General features: G+C 54.5%; 1 protein-coding gene across 2 annotated transcripts in view; it reads left to right on the top strand.

The window, feature by feature from the left end:
- ARHGEF18 (Rho/Rac guanine nucleotide exchange factor 18) overlaps positions 1-15746 on the top strand; it is an 84633-nt gene that overhangs the window by 1525 nt on the left and 67362 nt on the right. For both annotated transcript variants that reach the window (XM_047828814.1, XM_047828820.1), the window contains exon 2: positions 10214-10338. In XM_047828814.1, the coding sequence (XP_047684770.1) occupies positions 10324-10338 (15 nt within the window). In that variant the 5' untranslated portion in view covers positions 10214-10323. The remainder of the gene's footprint in view (positions 1-10213; positions 10339-15746) is intronic.

Below are 15746 nucleotides of genomic sequence, written 5' to 3'. Positions count from 1 at the left end.
CAGGGGGGGGCGGGGCTTCAGCACCCACAGAAAGTCCTCCCACCTGCCCACCCCCCGGAGGTCGGGGAGCCCCGAGAGGCGTCCGCAGCCCGTGCAGGGAAACGTGTGTGGCGGGAGCCGGGGCATTCAAACCGCAGCTCGGCTCCGCGGGCTATTCTCCGGGTTTCCACGGACGAGCCTGGCCGTCTGCGTATAACTGAGTGCGCGTGTGTCCGCCACTGTCCGCGTGTGCTGGAGGGCGCCGGGTGCTGCTGTGCAAAGTGTGGGTGTTTTTGTATCTTTCCGTGAGCGGAAGATGTGCGGTCACCTACTCACACTATGAGAGCTGACCTCCCGAGGGATGTGCAGATGGGGAGGAGGGCACGTGATGGCCAAGGGCAGAGTTTAAAGGTCAGACAGAGAGGGGCGCCTGGGTGGCTCAGGCAGTTACGTGTCCGGCTTTGGCGCAGGTCACGATGTCACGGTTCACGGGTTCTGCGCCGACCCTGAGGAACCTGCTTGGGAGTCTGTCTCTCCCCCTCTCTCTCTGCCTCTCCCCCACTTGCACAGTCTCTCTCTCTCTCTCTCAAAATAAATAAATAAACTTAAAAATAAAATAAAATAAGACTACAAGGGCTGTGGGCTCAAGTGGGTGTCAGGAGGCAAAGGCAGGCGTGCAGATAATCCTTCGGGAAGGGAGGGGGCAGAGGGTCACTGAAGAGAGGAGCGACAGACAGCCTTTTCCTCTGAGGGGGCGGCAGCGGGCCAGGACTCCAGAAAGAAGAAAGCCTTGGTCCTCTCACCAGTGACAGTGGTTTGGGGCTGGGAGGTCACAGAAAGGATCTGGGGAGCCGGGGGAGGGGGTCAGCTGGGAACAAAGGATTTTTCAGACGCAGGGAGCGAGGGTGCAGTAGGGAGGCCCCACCACCAGGGGGCAGCACCGGCACGGCCACGCGCGCTGACCGGAGCCCGCACACCTGACCTCGCACGCAAAGCCCACGCACCCGACTCACACGTACACAACCGCGCGCGGACACGCAGGAACCCGGGCAGGGACCAGGTAACAGAAGCAGATTTCCCCAGGTCCCAGGTGAGCCTTGTGCACCCAACCCCACAGATACCATCCGGCCTTCAGGCACACACACCGGATCGCAGGGGCTTTTTTAAAAAACAATATTCAGGGGCGCCTGGGTGGCGCAGTCGGTTAAGCGTCTGACTTCAGCCAGGTCACGATCTCGCGGTCCGTGAGTTCGAGCCCCGCGTCAGGCTCTGGGCTGAGGGCTCGGAGCCTGGAGCCTGTTTCCGATTCTGTGTCTCCCTCTCTCTCTGCCCCTCCCCCGTTCATGCTCTGTCTCTCTCTGTCCCAAAAATAAATAAAAGACGTTGAAAAAAAAAAACTTAAAAAAAAAAAACAATATTCAGCTATAAAAAAGGAGGTCCTGCCACTTGGGACAACATGGATGGACTCCGAGGGCACTATGCTAAGTGAATAAGTCAGACAGAGAAAGGCAAATGCTGTATGATCTCACTTAAACGTGGAATCTGAAAACGGCAACCAAACCCATAGAAAAAGAGATTGGATTTCTGGCTTCCAGAGGCAGGGGGTGGGGATGAGGGGGAGGAATTGGAGGAAGGGGCTCAAAAGGGACCAACTTCCAGTGACAAGATAAGTAAGTCCTGGGGATGTGATGCGCACAGCGTGGTGACCAGCGTTAACGCCGCTGCGTGGTGTGCTGGAAAAGTCGCTAAGAGAGTAGAAACTAAGAGTTCTCATCACAAGGGGAAAAAAAGTTGTTTTTGGTTTTGGTTTTTTTGCATCTAAATGAGGTGATGGAAGTTAGCGAAATGTGTTGTGGTCATTTCACAGTATATGAAAGTCCAGTCATTATCCCGTGTGCCTTAAAAGCACACGGGGCATGGGTCCATTATATCTCAATAAAACTGGGGGGAAGGGTGCCTGGGGGGCTCAGTCGCTTAAGTGCCCAACTCCTGATTTCGGCTCAGGTCATGATCCCATGGCTCAGGAGTTCAAGCCCCGAGTTGGGCTCTGAACTGATGGCACAGAGCCTGCTTGGGATTCTGTCTCTCCCTCTCTCTTTCTCTGCCCCCCCCCCCCCGACTCACACTCTCTCTCTCGCTTTCTCTCAAAATAAATAAATAAATAAATAAACGCTGGGGGGAGAACCACCCAGATGTTCCTATTCACCCCCACATGGGCAACTTGACACCCAAGATTTGCCCTCAAACACACACTCACAGGGACGCCTGGCTGGCTCGGCTGGAAGAGTGCGTGACTTTGATCTCAGGGTCATGGGTTCGAGCCCCACGGGGGATGTACAGGTTACTTAAATAAATAAAACTTAAACACACACACACACATGCACAGATGTGAAAATACACACTCTGTGTGCAGACTCACAAACGCAGGGTCAAAATCACAGCCAGTGGTGCACGCACACACACACACGCAGACGTTCACACACACCCAAGCTCACCTTAGGACCCAGTCTAAACTTGTCTTCTGAGGACCCCAATGTCACCACCACTCACAGTGCCGTTTTCTTCGGCCCGTCCTGGGAATGTCTAGTCTGGCCAGGGTGAGACGCCTATAGATGGAGGAGGGGTGAGGGGGGCTTGTGCTCAGGGCTTGGCCTTCCCCCCCAGGCTGGAGTCCCTGGCCCCCCAGCCCCCCTGCCCCCCTGCCCTGGCCCCAAGCTCCCATCAGCTGATGCATCTGGCCGCCCCTGGCGGCAGTCTCCGCCCCTCTTGCTGGCAGCCCCATCCTGGCAGGGCTTCCCGGCCAAACTCCTGCTTCAGCCCCTGCTGTGCACCCACCACTCTCGCACGCGTGGGCCCCCATGGCTAACTCAGCGCTCAACCACTCCTGGCCAGCCCTCTCCAAGCGGTGGCTGAAGCGGTGGGCCTTCAAGAGAGGTAAGGGGGCGGGCAGTGGCCGGCAGGCATGTCCCCCCCGCCCCCAGCAGGGCTCCCTGGACAGCCTGGAGCCTTTCCTTTGCCTGGGGCACAGGCTCTGCCTGATCCGGCCCCAAATTCCATGATCCCTAGTCCCCCGGGGCCCGACAGAACATCACAGACTTATGGGGTCCTTGTCACTTCAGAGGAACCGTCTCCCCAGGCTCAGCCAGGACCTCGTGTCGGGAGGTAAATTTGCAGAACGAGAATCCACCCCAGAACTCCCTTGGGGCACCCTGGTGACTGGCTGGGGGCTCCTGCTGCTGTTTGCTCCTGGGTGATGGCAGGATGGAAGCTAGGGAGGCAGCCAAAGAGAGGAGGTTTGAGACTCCCAGGGGTTCTGGAAGACACCTCCCTCAAACACAACACACGAAAGGGGTTGGTGGCGGTCCCCTCCCGGGTCCTGGGGCCTCAGTTTACTTCTGTGGGGGCTGGAGAGGCCCCTTGTATTATATCCCCCGAGGCCTGGGCGAATCGCTTTGGCAAAAAGACGCTTCGCCTTAAATCTCAGGATGAGTTTTCCCTTGAAGATAACCAGCCAGTATCAGGGGCCACAGGGTGTGGGGGACAGTGTGATAGGAGCCTCCTGGATGTCCTTCCTCCCGTGCCTCCCACCTTTGCCCGACCCTCGCCCACTCCAGGCCACTGCTCAGCCTCCACTGTCACCTGCATGAGCCAAGTGCTTGTCCAGGGTGACAGTGAGTGTTCATGCAGGGGGGAAGCCAGGGAGAAGATTCATTAGCTCATTCATTCCGCAGACTGGTTGAGGGCCTAATGTGTACCAGGCACCCTGCTTGGGTCAAGAAGGAGACAGGAGTATCAGAGGACCTGGAGGCTGGGGCCGGGGAGACAGAGGGAGGCCCGGAGACTGGGACGCGAGAAAAGAATAGCCAGAAAGGTAGAAGTTGCTCGCCCGTTGTTGAACCCTCGTGATGTTGAGAGAGGCTGAGCGACTTTTGCTCGAGGTCACATAGCAAGCGCATGCTGGAGGGGCCAGGATCTGGAAACAGTTCCGTCCCAGAGCTACCTCTGTGCTGTGTTCTGACTGGTAAACGAAGCTGCCAGTGTGGGCAGCCGGAGGGTCTGGGGAGGGCTTTTAAATCCACCAGCGGATGGCAATACCAGAGAACATGTGCATCAACCATGGACCCCCCAAAGTCCCTGTCTGGGACCCAGATCCTTATGAAGTGCCACCCGCTCCTGGCCTCTCTGCCCAGCCCATCTTCCTGCCCAGGCACATTGAGACTGATTCACAGGCTGGCAGGTGGGGGAGTGAGCTGAGGAAACCAGCAGTCACTCTTACACCCTTTTATGGCTGGGGCTGCAGGGGCTAATGGTGGAACCTGAATCCAGGCTCCTTAGCGAGAAGCATGGTGCTGGGAGTAGTCTTTCCTAACAATGTCCTTCCAGGCTTTAGCCCTGGGAGGAGTAGGGAGATACATAGGAAGAGGGCTTTTTTGTGTGCCCCTCTCAAGCTCTGTAACTGGCCATCTGGACATCTAATGCGACTTCCTGGGAAAATGATAGGGTTGGATTTGGGGAATGAAACAAGGCTGGGGGAAGGGTAGTCAGGACCTGCAGGGAAGTTGCCTCACCGAATCCGTAATGAGTACATTCTGTGCCTTAACTGGGTTTCCTTCTTGCCTGGCTTCTCTGACTCTGTCCTACCCCCCTTCTATCTACACCTTCCCCCTCCCCCACTCATCCCCTCAGAATGCCATTTCCTTAATGTAACGAATGCCTCACTGTCTCTGGACACTGCCAGCCCATCTATCCCAACTATCCATCCATCCACATATCCATGCATCCATCCAACCAGCCAGCTAGCCAACTATCTATCCATGCCACTATGCATCCATCCATGCATACATTCATCTAACCAATGATCTATCCATCCATCTAATCATTCATCCATCCAATCAGCCAGCCACCCAACTACCCACCCATGGATCCATGTATTTGTGCATGCATGTATCCAGCCACCCAACCAGCCAGCTAGCCAACTATCCATTCATGCCACCATGCATCTATCCATGCATGCATTCACCTAACCATCCACCCATTCGTCCATCCATCTTATCATCCATCCATTCAACTAGCCATCCATCCATCCATCTATCTATCCATCCATCCAACCATCCAACCATCTAACCATCCATCCATCCAACCACATAACCATCCACCTATCTTACCATCTAACCATTCACCCATCTAACCATCTACCCATCCATCCATCCAAACAGCCAGGAAGCCAAGGATCCATTCATTCATGCATCCCAGCATCCATCAATCCATTTATATAACCATCTAACCACCCACCCAGCCAACCATCCAACCAACCAACTATCCATTCATCCAGCCATCCAGCCAGCTAGCCAACTATCTAACCATCCGTCCACCTATCCAACAATGTATTCACTCATCCATCCAACCATCCACCCTTCCAATCATTTATTCACTCATCCATACTTTCATCAGCTTACCACAGGATAGCCTGGTGGTTATAAACCCCTGCTTTGGAGGTGGAAATTCCTGGGTTCACATCCAACTCTGCCTCTTACCAGTATGGTATGACCTAGGACAAGTTCTCTAAGCCTCAGTTTCCTCTTTTGTAAAGGGAGCACTCGAGGGCTTATGAGGATAGAAGAACGCAAAATACCTGATAGGCTTAACACCAGGCAAGGTATACAGGAGCTGATTAATACACATAAGATTTTACCACTTGGGGCTTGGGGATGTGAAAGCGGGTCAGATACAGTACCTGCCCTCATGAACCTCATGGGCTGCAGCAGGGGTCAGCAAGCTTTTTTTCTGAAGTGCCAGAGAGTAAGGTCACATGGTCTCTGATGCAATTATTGAACTCTGCTGTTACAGCATGAAAGCAGTCATAGATAATACATACACAAATGGACGTGACTTGTGCTAATAAAACTTTATTTATAAAATCAGATGTTGAACCAGATGCAGCCCATGGAACTCCTGGCTTAGAAGGGAACAAGTAAATGGGGCACCTGGGTGGCTCAGTCGAGTAACCATCTGACTTCGGCTCAGGTCATGATCTCACGGTTTGTGGGTTCAAGCCCCGTGTCGGGCTCTGTGCTAACAGCTCAGAGCCTGGAGCCTGCTTCAGATTCTGTGTCTCCCTCTCTCTCTGCCATTCCCCCACTCACTCTCTGTCTCTCTCTCTCTCTCAAAAATAAACATTAAAAAAAGAGAGAAGGGAACAAGTAAACGAATCACAGTGCAATAGCGGGGTAGAAATTGTGGTTGACCATTATTTGTGTGAGAAAACCCCAACAAGAGTTGTGGTTGGGCAGGGAGAGAACAGGGACTGCAATTCAAACAATGGCAGAGAAAAGAAAAGATGATAGAGTGGAGAAATGTCAGGGAGATGAAATTGACGGGGCTAGGTATCCTGAGGGGTAGTGAGGAGGGAAGGCTGGCCTCCAGGTTTCTGTCCAGGTCACCGGGCAGATAGTACGGTCACCCTGCCACAGGGACATAGGAGGAGGAAAGAAAACAATGAGTTTGGCCTTGGCAGCTGGAGGTTGGAGTATGGATGGGAATACTAGGCACCAATGACCAGAGGCCCCTGGAGACAATGTCTGGAGTCTGGGGGAAGAGAATCTGCCATCAAAATCAGAGTTCAGTGTGCAACATCAGAGTCAAGGCTCAGTCTGTAAGCAGGGTCAGGATTCAGCTTGTGGCACCAGGATGGGGCTCAGTCTATGACACCAGGATCAGGACTCAGTCTATGATGTTGGGTGGGGGCTCAGTCCATGACACCAGGATCAGGCTCAGTCTATGATGTTGGGTGGGGGCTCAGTCCATGACACCAGGATGGGGCTCAGTCTATGACACCAGGATCAGGTCTCGGTCTATGATGTTGGGTGGGGGCTCAGTCCATGACACCAGGATGGGGCTCAGTCTATGACACCAGGATCAGGTCTCGGTCTATGATGTTGGGTGGGGGCTCAGTCCATGACACCAGGATCGGGCTCAGTCTATGATGTTGGGTGGGGGCTCAGTCCATGACACCAGGATGGGGCTCAGTCTATGACACCAGGATCAGGACTCGGTCTATGATGTTGGGTGGGGGCTCAGTCCATGACACCAGGATGGGGCTCAGTCTATGACACCAGGATCAGGTCTCGGTCTATGATGTTGGGTGGGGGCTCAGTCCATGACACCAGAATGGGGCTCAGCCTATGACACCAGGATCAGGACTCAGTCTATGATGTTGGGTGGGGGCTCAGTCCATGACACCAGGATCAGGACTCAGTCTATGATGTTGGGTGGGGGCTCAGCCCATGACACCAGGATCGGGCTCAGTCTATGATGTTGGGTGGGGGCTCAGTCCATGACACCAGGATCGGGCTCAGTCTATGATGTTGGGTGGGGGCTCAGTCCATGACACCAGGATGGGGCTCAGTCTATGACACCAGGATCAGGACTCGGTCTATGATGTTGGGTGGGGGCTCAGTCCATGACACCAGGATGGGGCTCAGTCTATGACACCAGGATCAGGTCTCGGTCTATGATGTTGGGTGGGGGCTCAGTCCATGACACCAGGATGGGGCTCAGTCTATGACACCAGGATCAGGTCTCGGTCTATGATGTTGGGTGGGGGCTCAGTCCATGACACCAGGGTCAAAGTTCAGCCTATGACCTTTGGCATCAGGACTTATAGCTTGTGACACAAAGATTGGGGTTCAGCATGTTATACCAGGATCAGAGTTGAGTCTGTCATCAAAGTCAAGTCCAGCCTATTCTTGGCTCAGAAGCTTCCATAGAAAAAGTAAACTCATCCCTGGCCTTTCACTTTCAGCCTGTGGATTGCAGAACCCAACGTCTGAGGTTCTGCCTTTGGCCTCTACAGGCTGTCGAGGCCTCAGGCCTCCGTGAGGCCCCTGCCCAGTGAAGCAGGCAGACCCTTCAGTCTTTCCTGAGGCCCCCTGGGCATGAGCAGGGGGTGGGACTGACCCTTGGGCCAGCTCCACCTCCCCTCCCAGACTCGCATCAGCCTCCCGGACCCCCCCCCCCTCCCCACATCTGGTTTTTCTCCCTCACAGCCTGCTTGTTTTATTCCGACATTTCTCTGAGTCATAGATGCGGCCCTGGCTTCAGGGTGGGGAAGGCGGGAGAGGCGAGACTTAAGGAGGACAGCAGAGCAGAGGCCCTCCGTCAGCCCTGGAGGGCGGCGGGAGCACAGGCGTGGTGGAAGCAGTGACGTGCTCACACACTGTGGCAGGCCCGGAGCATCAAAGGCTCATTCACCTTGAAGGAAATGGAGCAGCAGCCCGCGTGCACCTGCCCCATCAAAGTTCTACGAGGGGCCCCGGGAATGTCGGGAGCAGCAGTTTCATTGAGATGTAATTCACACACCAGCCGGTTTACCCATCTAACGTGTTCAGTTCGATAACTTTAACTACATCCGCAGTATTACGCAGCCATTGCGACAGCTTTAGAACACGTTCATCACCCCAACAGAAACCGTATCTTCCAGCCATCACCTCATAACCCTCTATTTCCCCCAAAGCCCTAGGCAACCACTAATCTGCCTTCTGTCTCTACAGATTTCACCTGCTGCAGGCATTGTATATAAATGCACTCGCGTAGCATGTGGTCTTTGTCGACTGGCTTCTTCGCTTGTAAGGTCTTCAAGGTCAATCCTCACGTTGCAGCAGTGTCCAAACTCCCTTCCCTTTAGTGGCTGAATCCTACTGCTCCGTGCGCCTCTGTCACTCTTGTGTATCTATTTCGTCCACTGGTGCCTATTTGGGTTAGGGACATCACCAGCCTTCCCCTGTGCCAGCAGCAATGGTCGCAGGCAAGGTGGCCACAAACGTATCACCCTAGCTAGACCCTTTGGAGAATGACAGCAGATGTTGGCTCGTAATCATCCTGGCTCAGCATTAACTAGGACGGTCCATGGGGTCACCCAGCCACAGGGGACCCAAGCTGCGGACCTAACTCGGCACTTTCCAAAGGCATCTGACCTCCCACTCCCCACCCCATCTCGGCCCCACCTGAGACCGCCATTGCTGTCACTTAGGACGCGCTGGTCTCCTCCCTGGTTTTGGCAGAGTCAGGGATGTCTTTGGAGGGGGGTTGGAGCAGGGACGATGTCGAGGCAATGCAAGGAAATGGAACGCACATGAGAGAGGCACCAGAGGTCGGGGGCGGACAGAGATTTCTGGAAGGAACAGGGTGAGGTCTTCAGGCAGGCAGCCTCAGAGCAGGAACGGAAGGGGAGGGTCTCAAGCAGCAGGTCCCGCAGGGGCGGGGACCAGGCACAGAAGGAATATCCTGGTGGACATCAGTGGCCAGGCTAAGAGTCTCAATATTCCTCCTGCAAGCGATCAGGAGCCTCCGCGGGGATTCGAATAGGTAGGGGGACTGTGCTGGCTGCATTATAAAGGGCAGGGGGAGAGAAAAAGTGGGTACACCCCCCCTTCCCACAGCAAGGGGCTCAGCCCAAGACCCGACGTCAAGGCAGGGCACCCTCCTGACCTAGAGGGCAAGGAAGGTGGCCAAGACTGGCCAAGTGCCCCAGGCCTATGCTCCACACACTAGGGCCCCTGCATCCTCCCCACAGCTCTGAAAGGCAGGCATTGTCACGCCCACCTCCCAGGTGAGGAAACTGAGGCTCAAAGAGGTCCTTTCCCCAAAGGTGTGCAACCATTAGAGGCAAGTCCAGGCAAGGACACAGTCTGGTTGACCCTAAAGTCCTTGTTTTCTCCTCTCTGCCATGGCAACCAGAAAACCCTGAAACTTCAAATACGACCCAAAGGCAGGGGTAGCCTGGGGTCCCCCCATCAGAGACCCTCCCGATGTGGGCATTGGGCGCTTGCGCTCGGTCTTAAGGAGCCATTCTCTCGAATGAGGGCTTTTGGCCAGAGCAGGTATGACAAATCAATTTCATCTCATGAGTCCGCTCTAAGGAGCTGCTAGAAATGGCCCCGGGGCGGGGGAGGGGGCAGGGGGGTGGGAGTCCGAGGGGCTGAATGATCCATCAGCAGGAAAGAGCCTCCTGTGTGAATACAAACGTCTGCCACAGGCTCAGGAGGCAGGATGGGGAGGTGACGGCACGCACGCGTCTTCGCTTCAAGATCTTTGAGACCATCTCCTTCCACCAGCCCATCTTGTAGACGAGGCAACCGAGGCCCCGGGAGAGCAGCAGCAGCTGCAGAACTCAAGAGTCCTCTCCCCTCAGCCCGTCGCACTTGGCCCTGACACCTCGTCCCTCGTTTCTCTACAGGTTCTGAGCCCAAGCCATGTGTCCAGCCCTTTGACTCTGAAGCAGCAGCAGCAGCCACCGGGAGCAGCGGCGGCGGCCCCTGGAGGCCTGGGCGCCCAGACTTTCCCACCATGGAGGATGAGCAGGCAGGTGTCTGGTGGCTGAGACGGGCGGGAGCCGACGACAGCAGGGGCGGCACATACGCTTTTAGGCGTGCTTTGTACCTACCAGGCGCTCGGCGTGCATTATTTCCGAGAACTCTCATTAAAACCTGGCAAGGTAGCGACCGTCCCGTTTGACCAGCGACGAGGGGGCTGGAATCCTTCCTGGGCCAAGGAGAGGGAGGGAGGGATGTGGAGACGCATGGGTGCACGGAAGAAGGAGGGACTGACAGAGGGATGGGTACACGGACGGACAGACGGATGGGAAGAAGGAAGGAAGGGTGGGTGGGTAGACAGATGGAGGGAAAAGGAGGAGAAAGCTTCCCCGGGGAGCTCCGGGCCAGAGCAGCCTTGCAGAGTGGTCCCCAGTCAGGCTGAGGTGGGCAGACCACACAACTGCTGTGTCCCCACATCAATCAGGCGTGGCCTGTGGGCGGCTCAGGAAGAGGTGTGGCTTCCTGGAAGGGGTCTGACAGCCGACAGTCACCTGCTGACATCCTTCCCAGCATCTGGGTTGGCATGTCTTTGCTGCAGGGGGGTCTGGGCGGCATTTTACACCACCCCCCACACTAAAGGAGGGTCCATCACAGTTAAAGCGCACGAGGCGTCCTGTGTATCCGTCCCTTCATTTTGTAGGAGGAGAGACTAGGGCCCAGCAGGATAAGAATCAGCCCAAGTGGGGGGGCCTGCGTGGCTCAGTCAGTTAAGTGTCCCAAGTGTCTGACTGTTGGTTTCGGCCCAGGTCATGTTCTCACGGTTCCTGGGTTCGAGCCCCACATCGGGCTTAGTGCTGCTGGCACGGAGCCTGCTTGCGATTCTCTCTCTCTCTCTCTCTCTCTCTCTCTCTCTCTCAGTCTCTCTCGTTCTCTAGAAAACAAGACAAGAATCGCCCCAAGGGTCAGCAAGGATCCAGTGTGCACAAAGACAGGAGTAGGACCCAAGTGCAGTTCAGGGCTCTGGACCTCTTCCCATAGGAACTGTCAGCTGCAGGCAGTTGGGCAGATGAGGTGGTAATGGGGGGACCCCTCCCCCACGTCCCTGTCATTGTCATCTACTTGGTCACCAGAGTTGGAGGCCAGTGGAAGGTACTTCCCTGTCCCTTCCCTCCTGCTATCTCACCCGAGCCCTGTGAACGCTGCACCTGCACCCCTGTCCGTGTTTCCCCTTTCTTCTCCGCTGCCCCGGTGGAGGCCACCAGGGTCCGACTCACTCCACCAGGCTTCCCCTCCCCACTCCCCCCTCCCCGCCCATCTCAACTCTGCATCTTGCACGAGATCTTTGATCTTTCCGATCTTTCCGAAGACAAACCACAGTCGCCCCCCCCCACCCCCACCCTGCCTGAACTCCCTACACCACCGCTATCTGGAACTTAGAGATTAAGTTCTTAGGTGATCTACCAGGCCTGCTGATCCGGCCCCATCTCCCCCCTCCACACCTCCAGACAGAAGGAACGCCAGTTGTTGGAAGGCAGCGGGATCCCTCAAACCTGCAGGCTTCTGAACATCCTGTTCTTTTGATGCCGGGAATGCCCTCACCTGCGGCCTCTGCCTCACCAACTCTTATTTGTTCCTTCGCTAACACCTCCTCCGGGAAGACCCCCTGATTTCTTTCTTTTTCTTTCTTTCTTTCTTTCTTTCTTTCTTTCTTTCTTTCTTTCTTTCTTTCTTCTTTCTTTTTCTTTCTTTCTTTCTTTCTTTCTTTCTTTCTTTCTTCTTTCTTTTTCTTTCTTTCTTTTTTTCTTTTTTCTCTTTCCTTCTTTCTTCTTTCTTTCTTTCTTTCTTTCTCTTCTTCTATTTCTTCTTCTTCTTCTTCTTCTTCTTCTTCTTCTTCTCCTTCTTTTTTACATTTAATAGGACACTTCTTGAAAGTCTCTTGTCTACTAATTGGTAAGATGTAGACCTTTTTAAAATACATGAAACTTGACCAATATGTGAAACTTGACCAGTTCGAGAGATCATTTACATGTCATGTGGACACTATTTTATGTGGTTGGATATAGGGGTTTTTTTGGTTTGGGATGAGCTCTGGAAGGTATCTAAAGATTGTCTAAATTTTCCTAATTGGGTTGTACTTAATAGTTTTTTTATTTTTATTTTTTTTACTTTTATTTATTTTTGAGAGAGTGTGAGCGGAGGAGGGAGGAGACACAGAATCCAAAGCAGGCTCCAGGCTCTGAGCAAGTGTTCAGCACAGAGCCTGATGTGGGGCCTGAACCCACGAACTGTGAGATCATGACCCGAGCCGAAGTCGGACGCTCAACCGACTGAGCCACCCAGGCGCCCCGGGTGTTTTCCCCCCCTTTTAGTAACAGAGTCTTTTCATTGATAACTTCCCAACAGCATCTGTAAACATCGGGTACAAAAATACTCCGTTTAACTCTGTTTCCCAAGGTCTCAGCTTGCTCCAAGGAGGTCCTGGGAGGGGCCTGCTGGGCCCTGAGGGTTCACACCTCTGGCCAGGGAAACACAGACCTCATCGGGCTTGCAGCTGAACGGCCCGCCTCCCTCTGGAGCCTTCTACAACTGTCTCAGAAGCCTCCTTGAGATGCCAACTGGAGACAGCATTCAATACTTTTGTTGGAGGAAAGGGCAGGGAGACCAGAATTAGTAGGTGCAGGGATGGGTTGGGGTGAACTCAGTCCCGACAGTGCTGGTCACACACTTTGAGGTGGTCTTGACCAGGGCATCGGGGCAGGGGCCTTCTGGCTCCGGTCTCTGGGAGCCTTTAAATGTTTAGAGCAGACCTCGAGCCTGGCTCTGGAAAAGCTCCCTTATGCCCAGCCCATAACTCCGGCTGAGCTGGTCATCCCCTGGCCTGGCAGAGGGGTCTGCAGAAGACTTAATAGGTTTGTTTACACAAACGATTACATTGGTTTTGTACTTGAAAGTAGAGGGGAGGGGCGCCTGGGTGGCTCGGTCGGTTGGGCGTCCGACTTCGGCTCAGGTCACGATCTCGCGGTCCGTGAGTTCGAGCCCCTCGTCGGGCTCTGGGCTGACAGCTCGGAGCCTGGAGCCTGTTTCAGATTCTGTGTCTCCCTCTCTCTCTGACCTTCCCCCGTTCATGCTCTGTCTCTCTCTGTCTCAAAAATGAATAAATGTTAAAAATTAAAAAAAAAAAAAAGAAAGTAGAGGGGATTTTCTTTCTTTCTTTCTTTCTTTCTTTCTTTCTTTCTTTCTTTCTTTCTAGTAATCTCCACCCCCCATGTGGGGCTCAAACTCTCAATCCTGAGATCAGGAGCCCACACACTCCACCTGCTGAGCCAGCCGGGCACCCCGAGGGGATTTTCTAAGTAAAATTCCGATCCAGAATTCCTGTCCCCCCAAACAGGGCCAGCTGGCTTCCCTCAGTTCTTCAGCCTGCTTCCTGGAACATTCTATCACCCTTGATTCTAATGGCTGGGTTAAACCATCCCTCCTATCCAACTAGCTCCGGGAGGGCAGGGACGGACTGTGTGACTGCATCTAACACAACCATCTTCCCCCCCAGAGGAAGAGCCCTGAGTCCCGAAATAGGAAAACAACCACTAACATAAGATCGCTTCCACTGATCCAGGGTTTGCGATGTGTCCACACCACCTCGTACCCACACAGCAAGTAATCCTACAAGAAGGCAGCATTACACCCATTTTACAGATGAGAAAACTGAGGCCACGGGAGGGGCTGGAACTTGCCCGAGGTCACGCTGAGCTAATACAAGTCATACCAGGGAGGCAACCCTTTGACTAAGGCTTTTCTACTCAGGAGCCATCTGCCCTACCATTTATTTGCTACTTTGTTTGATGCCCGTCTCCTTTCCTACCTGATGAAATGGAACCGGGAAACAACACGCTTAAAGTTGCTCTGGCGGGCCGTGGCTTACTCATGACACGAGATAAGGAACTATTCACATTTTGAAGTTTATCCGTGTACGATCCAAATCTGCACCTTGTAAGCCCTTCTGCAGAGTGGGCATTCCGGGGACATCTCGCCTCTGAGTCTGACTGGGGGAGCTCATCCCCCCCTGACACCCCCCCCCCCCCCCCCCGGTGGCCAGAGGCCCAGGCTCCTCAGGAGCCATGAGCAAGAGCCTGGATTTATCGCCTCCTCTCTGGGGCGTCAGGCCCAGCATACACTGTTCGGTCGGATGCCTGGAAAGGCCCCCATGGGGCTGGCTCCCACCTTTTCTCACCCGGGCAATGTTGGAGGAAAGAGGTTTCGAAGCAAAGGATGAGGCACCCCCCCTCCCCCCCGTCTCCCTCAGGGTACCTGCTGCTGGGAGCTAGGACAGCCTGTGCCACAACTGCCCATCACCCCTGCCACCCCCAGCCCTGGCCACAATCCCACTTCTGCCTCCGGTGAGGGAGGCCAGATGCAGAGGAGGGGGAGGGGGCCCGGCCCAGGCCAAGAGGCTGTCCTGACATGCTTCTGTTTACAGAAGGAGAAAAACCAGAGACACGAGGAAACCTTTCAGGCAGTGGCAGGGGAGATGGGAGTCCGTAGAGGTTGTCTAGCCACCACGGATGGGACTGGAGTGATTTGGGGAAAGGGGAGACCCGCGAGGAGGTTGCAGGAAGGGGAGGGGCGCCCGGGGCCAGCCGCAGCCAGAGACGGAGAAGTGGGAGAAGAGGGAGCCTGGCGTATGAAGGACAGAGGGAGGAAGTGGAGGCAGAGAAGGAGCAGCCGGGGAGGGGAGGACAAAGATCAGCGGGTCCAAAGGGAAGATTCAAGGAAAAGGGAGGCCGTGCGAGCCGTATGGAGGGTGTTCCAGAAGTCAAACCCAGGATACCTCCTGCTCCCAAAAGAATTAAAAGCGGGGACAGGGGCTCCAACAGATCTGCACGGCCGCGTTCCCAGCAGCGTGCCTCACAACAGCCAGATGGTGGAGACAACAGGGTGTCCATCGCGGGATGAATGGGACACAACATGTGGTTTTGCCGATATCCATACAGGGCTGTCCTTCCAGACAATGGAAGGGTTTTGTTTTGTTTTGTTTTTTAAGTTCATTTATTTATTTTGAGAGAGAGATAGAGAGAGTGCATGCCAGCAGGGGAGGGACAGAGAGAGAGGGAGAGAGAGAGAATCCCAAGCAGGCTCCACACTGTCGGCCCAGGGCCCGACACAGGGGCTCGAACTCACGAACCGTGAGATCACGACCTGAGCCGAAACCAAGAGCTGAATGTGTAACTGACTGAGCCACCCAGGTGCCCCAGACAACAGAATGTTATTCAGCCTTAAAAAGGAATGAAATTCTGATACATGCTAGAATACGGATACACTTGAAAACATTAGGCTAAGTGAAATAAACCAGACACGAAAGGACAAATATTGTACGATTCCACTTACTTGAGGTCCCCAGGCTCGGCAGATTCATAGACAGGCAGCAGATTAGAAGCTACCCGGTACCTTAGTGTCACC

The sequence above is a fragment of the Prionailurus viverrinus genome, chromosome A2, assembly GCF_022837055.1.
Source record: "Prionailurus viverrinus isolate Anna chromosome A2, UM_Priviv_1.0, whole genome shotgun sequence".
Taxonomy (NCBI): Eukaryota; Metazoa; Chordata; class Mammalia; order Carnivora; family Felidae; genus Prionailurus; species Prionailurus viverrinus.
The sequence above is the reverse complement of the archived record's forward strand: the minus strand, read 5'-3'. Positions and strand labels throughout refer to the sequence as shown.